General features: G+C 51.5%; 1 protein-coding gene across 1 annotated transcript in view; it reads right to left on the reverse strand.

Moving 5' to 3' along the window:
• Positions 1 to 10,130, reverse strand: part of PADI2 (peptidyl arginine deiminase, type II) — a gene marked incomplete at its 3' end in the record, with an annotated part of 10,255 nt that extends 125 nt beyond the window's left edge. Inside the window, 16 exon segments of the mRNA XM_010191824.1 lie at positions 1 to 87; positions 504 to 632; positions 787 to 872; positions 1,667 to 1,760; positions 2,758 to 2,902; positions 3,165 to 3,316; positions 5,513 to 5,620; positions 5,699 to 5,810; positions 5,972 to 6,075; positions 6,268 to 6,446; positions 7,185 to 7,310; positions 7,891 to 8,008; positions 8,087 to 8,148; positions 8,315 to 8,384; positions 8,465 to 8,651; positions 10,039 to 10,130. The exon segment at positions 1 to 87 is cut by the window's left edge and continues 19 nt beyond it. Coding sequence (XP_010190126.1) covers positions 1 to 87; positions 504 to 632; positions 787 to 872; positions 1,667 to 1,760; positions 2,758 to 2,902; positions 3,165 to 3,316; positions 5,513 to 5,620; positions 5,699 to 5,810; positions 5,972 to 6,075; positions 6,268 to 6,446; positions 7,185 to 7,310; positions 7,891 to 8,008; positions 8,087 to 8,148; positions 8,315 to 8,384; positions 8,465 to 8,651; positions 10,039 to 10,130 — 1,851 coding nt within the window.
• Between the last annotated feature and the right edge of the window lie 2,738 nt (positions 10,131 to 12,868).

The raw sequence follows: 12,868 nt of genomic DNA on the forward strand, positions 1-12,868 counted from the left end.
CCGTCGCTCCAGGCAGCATTCACCCCCCACCACAGGGCCGAAGGGTTTGGGGATGCCCAGGTCCTTGGCCAGGATGATCATGGTGACCTGTGGGGTGACACAAGGGGAGGCGTCGGGGACAATGAAGCTGAAGAAAAGCTGCTGGCTGCCCTCCTCAGCCTCAGCCCAAAATGGGGCATCGACACCACTTTTTGCAGCCACCCTCCCCCAGGCCTCCAAATTCACCATCATTTTCCTCTTTTTTATCATTGGAATGTGCCCCACGCCTTGCAGTTTCACCACTCTGAAAGGTTTTCACCTCAAAACTACATAGTTCAACCCAACTGTGAGCAACACGAAGCCACAGATCTGTGGTAGGCCTGGGCTTATCTGTGCCTGGCTGGAGATATTTTCTTTTTCTGGGCAGCTGTAAATATTGGGCTTTTTTGTGACAACTTTGAGGACTCCTCTTGGCTGAATGAGCTGATTTTGGGGGAGAAACTAAGGAGCAGGTTGTCCCTCACCATGTTGGGGAAGTATGGCACAGCTTTGCCCTGCTTGTCAAGCTTGAAGAGGGCTGGCAGGTCGATGATGTCCTCCTCTGTCAACCCCAGCTCCTTCTTGAGGATGTCCCTGTTCCAGTCGATGCAGCGCTGGAGAGGATGGAGAAGAGCAGGTTGAGGTGGGGGACACAGGTAGGCATGGTCCCCAAAACCATCTCAAGCAGGAGGAGAGCCAAAATGCAACTACTCCCTGAAGGGTTTGCGCCACCCTGGGGCAATTATTGCAAGAAGTATCGGTTATTACCTGAACATACTGGTTCTGCTGCACCAGGATGTCGTTGGAAAGGACCTTGTTAATGGTGACCCGTTTTGTGTCTGTCCCTGAGTACCCTGCAAATGCAAACCCCCATCAAAATGAAGCAGCGCTGGGATGAGCCAAGCTTAAAACAGGGCACAGAGATGGGGAAAAAAACCCTAAATCCTGATTCCTTCAGCTTGGGGTAAAGACTGCTGGCAGTCCTAGTTCTTAGTTTATTGGGAAACTGGGTGGGAGGAAAACCTCTGCCCACTGGAAAGAGTATTGGAAAGGTCCTCTCATCCATCCTCCTGCCCACAGGAGTTGTTAGCTCCTATATTTCTCCACTCAGTTTCATAAAACCAGAGCTACCACCTCTTATTTTGGGACAACCAGGTCCTGGGCATATGGCAGTGACCCAGGGGGACCCAAGGAGATCTTCCCCAACCCTATCCCAAATGGATTATATCAAAAACCATAATTAAAGGATGCCCAAACTGGCAACCAAAACATCATTGCTGCAGGGAGGGAAAGGCAAGTGATAAAACCCGGTGCTAATATGGGGTGACGTGAGAGTCCCCAGTTGTCCCCACTCTGTGCTTGAGCTCTGCTGGCATTTCCAGAGATGCCCCATCCCACCATGCAAGCATCCCCTCTGTGCAGAGGGCTTGATCCCTCCCGTCCCACTCGCTTTCCCAAAATAGGGCTTGAGGAGGCTGGGTATGGTGGGCAGCCATCCCACCTGCCAGCTGCCAAGGACGACCGGGGGGGAAATGTCCCCACGTCCCCCCGATTCCTGCACGTCCATCAGGCGCTGCCGCCCTCGGCTCTGGCTGTCTCAGCCGACATCAAAGCTCAGTGGCCGAAGCCACCCGCTTTGTCCCCTTGCCTTTGAACATGGTGGCTTCGCCCTGGCCCTCCTTCTGCTTCTCCCGAAAGAGCTTGTAGCACGCCGCGGGGCTGGCCATCAGCATCCGAAACCGCTGGGGCGAGACAGGAGGGACAGCAGTCACCAGAAAGTGCCTTAGCCAAAGCCTTGGCGGCTTAATTTTGTAAGGAACCTGAGCTTAAATTCTTAAAATTAGGTATTTACACAGTTATTTAGTGTAGTTATAGGGGATAGATCTGAATGAGGTGCGATGATTACGCTGTTGGCAAATATCCCTGCGGGGTTAAACTGCTGCTGGGGCAGGGAGGAAAGCTGGAGCCTGACTGCAGCTGGGTCCAATCCTGCCCACTCCAGGTTGGGTATTTGAACCCCCAGGAGGGGTCTGCTGGGGCGTTGAGTGAGCTGAGGTGGTGAAGTGAGGAGTTTGGCTGCTCTCTAGGTTGGTATTTTTTTGTTTCTGGGCTGAATAAGTGAATATTTGTGCTCTGACTTTCCCAGGAGAAACCAAAAATAGGGCTAATCCTATGGAAAATGGTGATTTTTCTAGGCTCTGAGCTCCAGGTTTGCTTCCCACCAGCAGAAATGGTCTCCTTAGTGGAGCAGTGGTGGCTGCTTGCTATTGGTCTTGATGGCTTCTCCTACAGGGACTCAGCACAGCCCTGGGGAGGGCAAAAGCCCTGTGTGTGTGTATATCTGTGTGCATAAATACTCCTTTTTTGAACCATCCAGGTCAAGGTGGGGTTTTCCTGGAGGAAAAGCCTTGTGTCAGAAGCAGCAAAAACTGACATAGAGGGAAGAGTGAGCTTCTGCAAACATCCGGGGGATGCTGAGCAGCCCAGGTGAATATTGAGGTTTAAATTTCTTGGACTGCCTTTTCAGGCATCTTTTTTTCTTCTACCTGTGCTGATTATTAGTCAAGAAAGTCCCTTTTGGGTCTAGAGCCTTCATTTTGGGGACAGAGGTGGCAACCCAAGCAAATGTTGGTTAGAAACATAAAAAAAAAGGAATTTTGGGGTTTCCTTAGAGGTGCCCCAATGAGATGAACTGCTCAGGAGAGAAACCTTGGAGCGGGACGGGGTTTTTTTGGGTACCTTTGCATCGAAGGTGGGCACAAAAGTGACAAACTCATCGACATGGCCCACGGCCAACCAGTCCGAGTAGAGCTCCACGGGCGCCTGCACTTGCTGGGCGCAGAGGAAATCCCGCACCACCCTGGTCATCCTCCTCCCCGCGGATCTGGGAGGGAGAGACCACGAGAGAGGGGATTGAGGAATAAATATTTGTATGGCAATGTGTATAAATTGTGATCAAGGTGGAGGAAAGAAAGGAGGGTGCAGACGTGAAGGCAGAAATTGGATGCACCCACTCCATGGGGTACCAGATTTACAGCTGGTCAGGGAATGGCTACTCAAGGCCCTTAATGTGAATTTTAAAATGATATTTAGGGGTAACCATGGTTCCTTTTCTCCCAGAATAATGGGAATTTCCCATTTCTCACGTAGGGAAGCTGCTGCCGATGAGGATCCTCCCCAGGGGATAGTCCTTCCCCGCCACGGTCACGGGTGGGCTGACCTCCAGATTGCCGAAGGAGTCAAGGCTGGTGATGGCTTCGAAGAGGGGCTCCCTGCTCACGTAGCCAAAATCGGGGCCCTGGGGAAAGAGAAATCACTGTGGGCTTTGCCCTGAGTCCTCTCTTTGCTTTTATCCCTCCTGCTGCGCTCAGACCTGCTCTGGTGGGTGAAAATCAAGAGGGAAGCCTGTCCATGGATGGGGAGAGGCAAGAGGATGATGGTTTCTGGGTCATTTGGGCTCAGAAATAAATGGTGACAGCCAGGGGATGCTGAGCTGGGAAGAAATCTCCTCTGCTATCCCTCAGCCAGTATTTAAGTGTCTGCATTAAGGTAATGAGGTGCTGGGGTAGCCCTGAAGCTGATTTTCTGGGTGGCTCTTGTTGAGCTTCAGCCCCTGTGGATAAATCAACCCCGGGCATAAGAGCCACCCGAGGGCTGTACTTCACTTAAATCCTCTTTAAGCCCTGATTTTCAGGACTTAAAGTATCTGGGATTGAAGGTGTTGTGCATGCAGGGGTAATTAACCCCTGGCTGTGATGCGCCGGGGTCAAATAGCCCAGGGAAGGATTGTAATGTTAAAAACGGGGCGAAAATGGCGGTGATGGGGCAAAAATGCTGCCTTGAACCTGTCCTCACTCTGCGGCTCAAATCAACATGAGCTTGGAGCCCATGGCAGCTCCTGGGGCGAGATCAGGTATCCGTTGCGTTTGCATTAAATCCCAATCACTTATTGGTGTTGGGTTTCCTCAGGGGTAAACTAAATATCCAGGGCAGTAAAAATGAGCAGGGAGACCTGAGGGTGCATGGCTATCATCTAGAAATTATTTTGTTTTTAAAGTAAGGGTGTTTGGAGAAGCTGGGAGCTGCCGCTGCCTTTCCCCGAGGCTCCCCCTGTGCATTTTTGGGGTGTATATCTGGAGGATAGCGGGGGGTCAGATCCTTTCCCTGGGTGCTGCTGAAGGAATTAGCGTGAAACACCTGCCCTCAGCTTATTTCGGTTTAATAAACCACGGAGCCGGGGCGGTTTCAACTGTCAAGGCGCAGGTTTGCGGGTCGCATCCAAGCCCTATCAGTTCCAGATTGATTTTGAGGGGCTAATTCCCTCTCGTCTCCTTTTTCCCTGGCGCGGGGTCCCAGGGGCTTAGGGCTTGGCCGGGGCCAGAGGAGGAGCCGTGCGGGTTGCGTTTGGCTAAATAGTCCTCGCTGGAAAATGAGATTGGAAAGATAGGAGCGGGGATTAGGGGCGGCTTCAAAGCAGAAATTGGAGTATAATGTGTTAGCAGCTCCGAAGGCTGAAATTGCTTCTCTAAATATGAAGCAAAGCAATTCCTGAAGAGGGCAGATAGGAGCGGGCACCTGGCTTATTTTGCGAAGGAGCGGGTCAGCGCGTGATTCCCCTCCCGCCTGATGAATCTGGGACTGCGTGTACTCATTTCAGGCATGAGAAAAGATGCATTTCGATGCTTTCACAAGCCCTTAACCTTCTCCCAACTGATGTGCAGCAAAAGAAATAAGCGAGCTGCAAATACACTGCCGTCTTCACCAGTTACTGCTGGAGAAAAGAGCAGGGCTGAGGCTGCCCAGAGGGCCCAGCTGGCTTTACTGGTGGCTACTGGGGGATATCTTGCCCTTCCTGCATCTCAAGGGGATCTCTCAGTCCATCATTTTCTCATGTTTGTCTTTACTGGGCTCACCCAAAGTGCCCTGGACAGGATCACTGCTCTCCCAAGCAGCTTTCTTTGCACGCCCTGGGATGGTTTTGACAGCTGGCTGCATCTTGCCCTCTTCTGAGCAAGTAAATGGACCCCTCTCATCATTTCCTTTCCCCACCTGCTTGGGATCTGCTGCGTAGTCACAGGCGCAGAGGAGGAGAGGAAAAAGCGGCCCATTGCTCAGATATTCAGGGTGAAGAAATCCCCTCCTGCTCTAGGGCTTGGCAGGAGTCCTCTGTTCCCAGAGGGATGGGGTACTCCTTGTCCCCCTCATCCAGCACCTCCTGACTAAATCAGTTTCCAGGTGCCTGGGATGTGGATTAGGCTCTGATCCTTGCTTCGAGGGGGGTGAGGCTGTTGGTGGATTCCCAGCTGGAAGTGAATGGGGTGGTATCTCCGTGCAGTGGGAATAAATGGTGTTAAACTATTTTTTTCTAGGCAATGCATTGCATGGCCTCCAAGGAGCCAAGTGCAAGTTGGATTTTGGGAAAGGTTAAACAGGTTAAAGGTAAAAAACCTTTAAGCTGCTCCTTGGGCTATGCAAGCAACAGTCCTGCTCTTACCAGCAGCTCCTTGATGGGAAATTGCTCCATCCCTCCATCTTGAGGGGAGTCCAGCACCACTGGGAAGCTTTTGTGGGGAGCGTGGGTGTAGCCAAACTCAATCTCATCCTGAAAAAAGGAGAAAAGCCCATGTGGAGTGCACCAGCAGGGAAGGAAAGCTTTGCTCGCTCTCTCGTGCCCACCTACCTGCATCCAGCGGTCCCCGCGGTTGATGTAGCCGAAGCAAACCTTCAGCTCACAGCCGGCCTTGTTGACCAGGTTCTTTATCTCCTTGATGAAGAGGTAGTTGTCCTTCATGCTGGGAAAGCAGATTGCAGGAGGGAAGGGGATGAAGGGCTGCTGGAAGATGGGTATCTCCCACAGGCAGCTGCCTTTCCCTCTGCCCATCACCTCCCCTGCCCGTCTTGGGGACCTCCAGGTGCTGATTTGGCTGGGAAACCATCAACCCTTGGCCTTTACCTGCAGACGAAGACATTCACCGGCGCCAAAGTGTTGGGGGTCATGATCCACGGTGCTACCCTGAACACTACTGTGTCAGTGAAGATTGGTGTGTGGGGGATACCCTGCAGAAGCAAGCAGAAATTGGGGACTTTCTACACCCTGTTCATCATTATTTCCCCCCCAAATACCCTACCCCGAGGTCATTTTTGGGGTAAATTAATGGGAACCACTCTCCATTCAATCCACATCTGCTTCTCCATGCCGCTTGGGCTGTTGCACCTCCCATCTGCATCCCTTCCCTGGAGCCCCCAGACCTCAGTCTGCGTCTCCAGGAGGCTGACATGGATGGAGACCAGCCCCGAGAAGGTGTCGTCAGGAAAGCGGAGCCCCTCGACGAAGAAGTCGAGCTCAGCAGTCCCACCGGTGTACTGCACCACGTGGTACAGCTTCCTCCGGCCCAGCACGTGGACGTAGCGCTGCCCGAAGAAGGGATCTGCAAGAAGATAAGTGGGAAGATGGACAATTTCTGAAGTTTCAGTGGTGGTTTCCAAACTCTTTCGCTTGTGTGTGAGGAGGTACCACAATCCCTCTGTGCTGGAGCTTCTCTGCCTCTGTGGGAGGACACAAGCAGAAGGATCTTAAAACAGGAGTTAAGGGGCTTGCAATTTTGCATGAGGAGGGTGAAGAAAAATGTCTTGGCCTTTCCTTGGATGGAACCATCATTGGGAAGATGTTTTCATGGGATTTCTGCCCTTGTGACCCCCCTGAGATGCCATGGGGTGACAATGCCACCAACCCTCCTGCTGACAGACTTGAGGGACAAGACCAGGCTACTTAATGGCACATTTCTGGGCTGGATGAGGGCTGTTGGTGCAGGGAATAAATCACTGTGCACACAACAACGAAAGGAAAATGTGTTGTAGAGCATGTTACCATCTGGGTGTCGAGACACATGAACTTTTTTGTGCTGCTGCTTTGCTGGATGACCTTGGATAAATGGCTTTATGGCCCTGTGCATCTGCTTGTTCATCTCCAAAGTTTTCCAATTGATTTAAGAGAGAATGTTCAGTGCTAGAAAATTTTGGAGAAGGGATGCTGAAGGCATGATCTGCTTCAGAAGTGCCATTTGAAGAGGACAAGGACAGAGAAGGAAAGAAAAGAGCTTGCGGGGATCTCAAGAACACCACAGATGAGGAGGAAGGGGCAGAGGAGGAGGCGAGGAAGGACTTACTCTGCACATAGAAGACCCCAACTTTGTCGGCTTCGGAGACAGGAATATAGAGAACGATTTCGTAGCCCCGTGGCAGGCTTGGTGGCCCTTCGGTCCTCAAGACCATCTGAGACATGTCCAGCAAGTCTGGGCACAAACAAAGAAAAAATATTATTGTTAAAAACAGGTGATTGCACAGCGCAGCTCTGGCCAGCTTGCATGATCTTTCCTTGCTCCACCAGCCTTTCCAAGCCGGAAAAACAACCTATAGTCCTGCTACTGAAGGTTGTGGCTTGTGCTTTGAAACAAACGCCCTTATTTTTTCTCTCCCAGCAGCCCTGGCACAGCCGGTCCTGGCCTCAAGAAGCCAATGGGCACCGGCTCTGCGTGATTTTCGTTTTCTAGGAACAGGCAGGAATTCCTGGCTGCTGGCGCACACCTCACCCCAAGGTCCTTTCACCCGTGGGAAGCATCCCTAGGGCCAGCTCTGCTGTCAGTGGCACCTCTGCTATTTTGCTGGCAGTGCTTCATGCCCCTGCTTGACTGCAGTTAGTTCGCATGGCATTAAACAAAAAATAATTTCCCTGTTGGAAGCTTACTCAGCAGTTTGGTGGAGAGCAGCAGCCCATGGGTAGTTCTCAAGCAAAATAACATCTCCAAAAAGGTTAAAGAGGGGGCATAATAGAGCATTTTGTTGCTTTATATGATTTTTTTTGATCGGCGTTACCTTCCTTGCTGAACACCCTCTCGTCGGCGCAGTCCAGTGCTGGAGTGAAGGGGCTCTCCTTGTCGCAGCTGACGAGCAGGATGGCCCCGTGTCCCTTGGGCCCCCAGGTCCAGCTTGCCTAAAACACCCCGCGGGGCCTTAGCTCAGGCTCTTGCAAGCCCCTGGACTTCCCGTGCGGTGGAAGAGGCCAAATTACCTTGTTGGGGCTGTTCTTTTCCACCACGCCGTCCCGATCTGCGTCGACATCCAGAGAGATCCCTGGATGGACAGACGCCACCATCATCTTGGGTTACAGCAAGGTTGGGTGGGTGCAAAAGCCCCCCAAGACCCAGCAAACCTGGGTCCCCTCACCTCAAAACACCCCACCCCAAGGGACTGAAGAGTTGAAGACCGGTTGCTGCCTTGCAGGAGCCTTCGTACTCACCGATGCCAGTGAGGAAGACCCCGGCTTGGTTGATGGGCTGTCCTCCCTCTGCGTAAAAGCTGACGGTTACCTGCAAACCCCCAGATCCCTGGTTGGGGCAGGATGTTCTCACTCTGAGGGGGTCCCACACCCCAGCACCCCACTTCTTACCTTGTTATCATTGACCTCTGTGCTGGCTCGGCTCATGCTGAACCTCAGGACCGTCCCCTTGTCCAGCGGCCACCGTGTCCCACTGCTGGGGGCTACCCCGTCCTCTGCTCGGCCCCGGCACACCACCTCCACGCTCACCCCCTCCGTGTGCTTCACACCAAAGGAGACCGCCCCAGCCGGGGCCGCCCTGCCAAAAACACCCCGTATTTTGAGAGGTTTGCACTGAAAACACCTGGCTCTCACCACAACTTGTTTCACTGCCCAAAACACAGCCATGACGGGGCACGCTGGCGTCTCCACGTTCACCGCCGGCACCTTTAGCCCTTTCGTCCCTGCCTGGGAACACCTGAAGTGTCTCTTTTTTAGAACACAGTATTTTAGCTAAACAAATGTATTTTATAGCCATCAATGCAGATTATGATCTATAATAATGGCAGACAAAGCACCTGGTGCCTCTGGAGTTTGCACTTCAATGGAGAAATCTGTGTTTGTTTTCCAGCCGGGGCAAACCTGGTATTTAACAGCTCATTCCAATGGCGTGGCGACCCAGCTGAGAGACTTTACCATGGGAAACTCTGATTTTTGGGGTGATTTTATCCAGCCCTGAAGCAGCTGGTGCTGCACTGCTCCCTGTCCAATGTGCCCTTGCTCTTCAACCGCTGTGTGCTTCCCATTCCCCTATCCTGGCTCCTGGTTCCTAATTTCCCCATCTTTCCAGTGTTATTATTTTTGAGATGCTTGCAGCTCCCGAGGTGCAGGCTCCTGACACCCGAGAGTTCGCGCCATATCACCGTTACAGCATCATTTATTGGGTTTCTGGATGCCGGCAGTCCCGCCAAAGCCGCACCGGGGTGGGGGTGGAGAGGAAATCTGAGTGCTCGTTTGCTGCTGCCTGGGTGTTTCTTAAATTGTTAAATTACATTTAATTATGCATGGAAAAACTGGTTTGGTTTCCTTGTTTCTGGGTTTTGGGAATCCCACAGGGAGGAGATTTGACCCGGAGAGATGCCAAATGAGTTGTAACTGCGCTGCTTGGCTTGAATATCAAGGATGAGATTTGTAGAAGCGGCACAGACCAGAATTAACCATGAAATGAGCTTTTAAACTTTTTTCCTTTGGGGGAATAATTATCTTGCAGTGCAGTGTTAGGTTGGTTTTAGGGGTGCAGGGCTGGTGCTGTGGGGACTCTGCTTTCCCAAGACACTGCTTGGTCACTAAATCTTGTTTTTCTTCCCTCTCCCAGCTGCATCCCATCCTTCCCAGTCCATCCCCGTGGCTCCTGCTCGTCCTCCGCTCTCTGGCAGCTTTCTGGGATGACACTAGCTCTGCTGATCCCAGATGGATCAAACCCATTGCCATTGCGGACCCAGGGTAAATACGCTGATGCTCAAAACTTTCCTAGGACTTGTGCAGATTTGCAGAGCCCAGGGAGGATTTTTCCCACAAATTACACGAAATCACAGTGTAAGGGTTGTGGGTTTTGAGGGAAAAGAAGGAAAAATGAGAGGGGTAAAGGTGGGAAGAAAGATGGAGAAACGGAGGGAGGAAAGGGAGCATTGGGGTGTCCCACTCACCCATAGACATCAGCGGAGATGCGGGTGCCCAGCACGCACAGGGCCTGGATGCGGTTCCCGTGCTGCAGCCGGAGCGTGCGGTCCCTCGGCATCTCCCCACGTAGCAGCCCAGGCACACCGATGATGGGCACTCGTACCCTTACCCACCCGCTCCGGGTGGCACTGAGCCCCTGGTAGTGCCCAGCTGCTTCTCCTTCCTCCCTGGCACACCTCCCTCCTCCTCCTCAGCCGGCTCCAGAGCAAATCCCTCAGCCTTTGCAACTTGCAGAGGTTGGGATGACAACTTTGCAGACCCCACCCCAGCCCGAAGGGAGGGGGCAGTTGGATTGGGCCCTATAAAGCCCCATGAAAATGATCTCAGAGGGAGGGCAGCTGGCCCAAAGCCTGGCCAGCTCCCAGCCTTATGCAAGGAGCTCCCCCAGCTGTCCCCAGCTCCTCATCCCTCTGTGTCCCCAACCCCAAACAGGGACAAGCAGCTCAATGTGGAGGTGATTTTACACCACTTTGGGTTCCAGCTGGCGCCTGCATCCATGAGGCAGCCACTTTTCCTGCTCTCTAGGGAAAAGCTCAGGCTGCTTTTGGGAGGAAGAAATACAATTTTCCATCCCTTAGGCTAGAGCAGGACACTCCTTTTTTTCCCCATATTTTCAAAGGGAAGCTGGGGAGCAAGATGCTGATGAGAGGAAACCGGAGGTGGTTTAGCTCGGCTGAACCTGCCACTTGCCACCCTGCGCCACAGCGGAGCACGGCAGGAGCAATTGCCGCCCACACAGGCATTTGCATTATTTATTAAAACCAAGCTAAATATTCATTTTAAAAACCAAACTTCTGCCCCAGATTTTGGAAGCCACAAGCAATTAGTGAGGAGCAGAAACGTTCAGGTTGATGCTCCCTATTTTATATCCCTTTCGGGCTTTTCTTTTTTTGTACTCTCTTCCCTCCATGGCTGGGGCATGGGAAATAACCTCAAATCCAGTTTCCCACCTGAAGAAGTTCCTGGTTTTCTTTTTGCCATGACCTGAGCAAATGTGAGCGAGGACTTTGTGTTGCTGAGCAGACACTTGGGAGCACACTAAAAAAGACAGTTTTGCTGCTTTTCTGCCCATGCAAAATTGAGATTTGTGGCAATGGGGAGATTTTATTTAAGGCTGTAGATGTTCCCCCCCAAAAAAAGAATATAAGAAAATATAAATGACTTTGCTCCCAGACTGTGCCTTTCATAGAGCATCGTGGTCAGGGTGGCACCGCTGCTGTGCAAAACGTGCTGGGAACTTGGATTAAGTGACACCTGGTTTAAACACTGGAGCTGTCCCCACTGGCAACTGGAAAAATGCTCTTTCTTCTGAGAAGCATCATGATTTCTCTACTAAGCCTCTGTCTGTTTAAACCACCAGTAGTAAGAAACACTGGTGAAAGAGGAACCAGAAAGGGAAATAATTTAAAAAGAAAAAAAAATGAAACCAAAACTGCATTGCATTTGCACAAGTGGGCTCCGTTCACCAATTTTGTGCTGTCTGGGATTTATTTTTCCTCTTTTTACCCCAAAGTGGAGCCAGCAGCCAGTGTTGCATGGGATGGGATGGGCTCGCCTACCTTGTGGGATCCTTGGGCTGCGGTAATAGCAGTGTAAACCCACCAGTTTGGAAGAAAACAAGCAAAAAGCAGCTTCTCTTTTACTGCTTTCACTTCCCAGTCCCTGCAGCTGAGGATTTAGCATTTCAGTTGTCAGTAAGGAGAACACATGCTATTTAAATTCTCCTCTTCAAAAAACCCCCAACCCCTAAGCCTTCTCATCTTGCAGAGAGACCCCGAGGTCACCACATCACTTGTGATTTTTAAAATCAGAGTATTTCTAGCTGCTGGCAGGGCTTGTTTTATGCATACATATAGAAATATAAATAATGTATTTATATCCCTCGTGATCTATCTGGTGTAATGGCGCTTGTACCAGTAAAAGTCCTCAGCACTTGCCAAGCAGAAGGAAACCTGTGACCCCTTAGAAGCAAGTGTTACCCGCTAGCAAACATGGGATTGAAACCCTGATGGCTCTGAGGTATTTTTTTTGGTGTTCCTGGGTTTTTTGGGTGGCCCTGACTGCCCAAGGGGCTGGCAGAGCCCATTTCCCTGCCACTGCCCAGATCACTGTCTTTGAGGGGTTGGTGTTGAAGGAGGTTAGTGTCTTTGCAAGCTTCTTGGGGGCTTCTTGGAAACCAGGTTTGGTCTTTGTGAGACTTTGGGAGTCTTTCAAAGCTTCTTGAGGCCTTTGGAAGCCTTCTGGCGTCTTTGCAAGCCATGCAGGGTCTTTGTACGCTCCCTGGTTTCTTTGCAAGCCTTAGGGGTCTTTCAAAGCTTTTTGGGGCCTTTGCAAGCCTCTGGAGATCTTCATGGAGCTGCTGCAGCTATGTGGCAGTGGGGAAACTACTAAATCCTTCTTGCAGAGGTTTTGGCAAAGCACCCAGCTATTGCAGCGTCTTATTTAGGGAGGAAGGAGACGGGCAATCGCTCTCTGGAGAGGTGGCTGAGGCATCCGTTCCGTATCTGCGTCCAGTGTTGGGTACAAGTGCGAGGTCTTGCCTGTCCTCATTGCAACGAAAGCCTGGGAGATTTCCCCCATGAGTTGCTAAGTAAACCTCAGTTTATACTGCCAGAAAGGGATTTTTCAGGAGCCAAAAGTGCTATTCGCAGCGCAGACTCTGCTCTGTGCTATCAGGTGGGAGATCAGACATGGTAAACCATCACAGGACGTATAGAGATATTTATGTACACATGTAGATGTTGGGAGGCTCGTGGTTTTGTTGCTATAGTCAGCCTGGTCAGAGGAGTTCTCTGG

Source organism: Mesitornis unicolor, unplaced genomic scaffold (genome assembly GCF_000695765.1).
Source record: "Mesitornis unicolor isolate BGI_N332 unplaced genomic scaffold, ASM69576v1 scaffold10409, whole genome shotgun sequence".
Lineage (NCBI taxonomy): Eukaryota > Metazoa > Chordata > Aves > Mesitornithiformes > Mesitornithidae > Mesitornis > Mesitornis unicolor.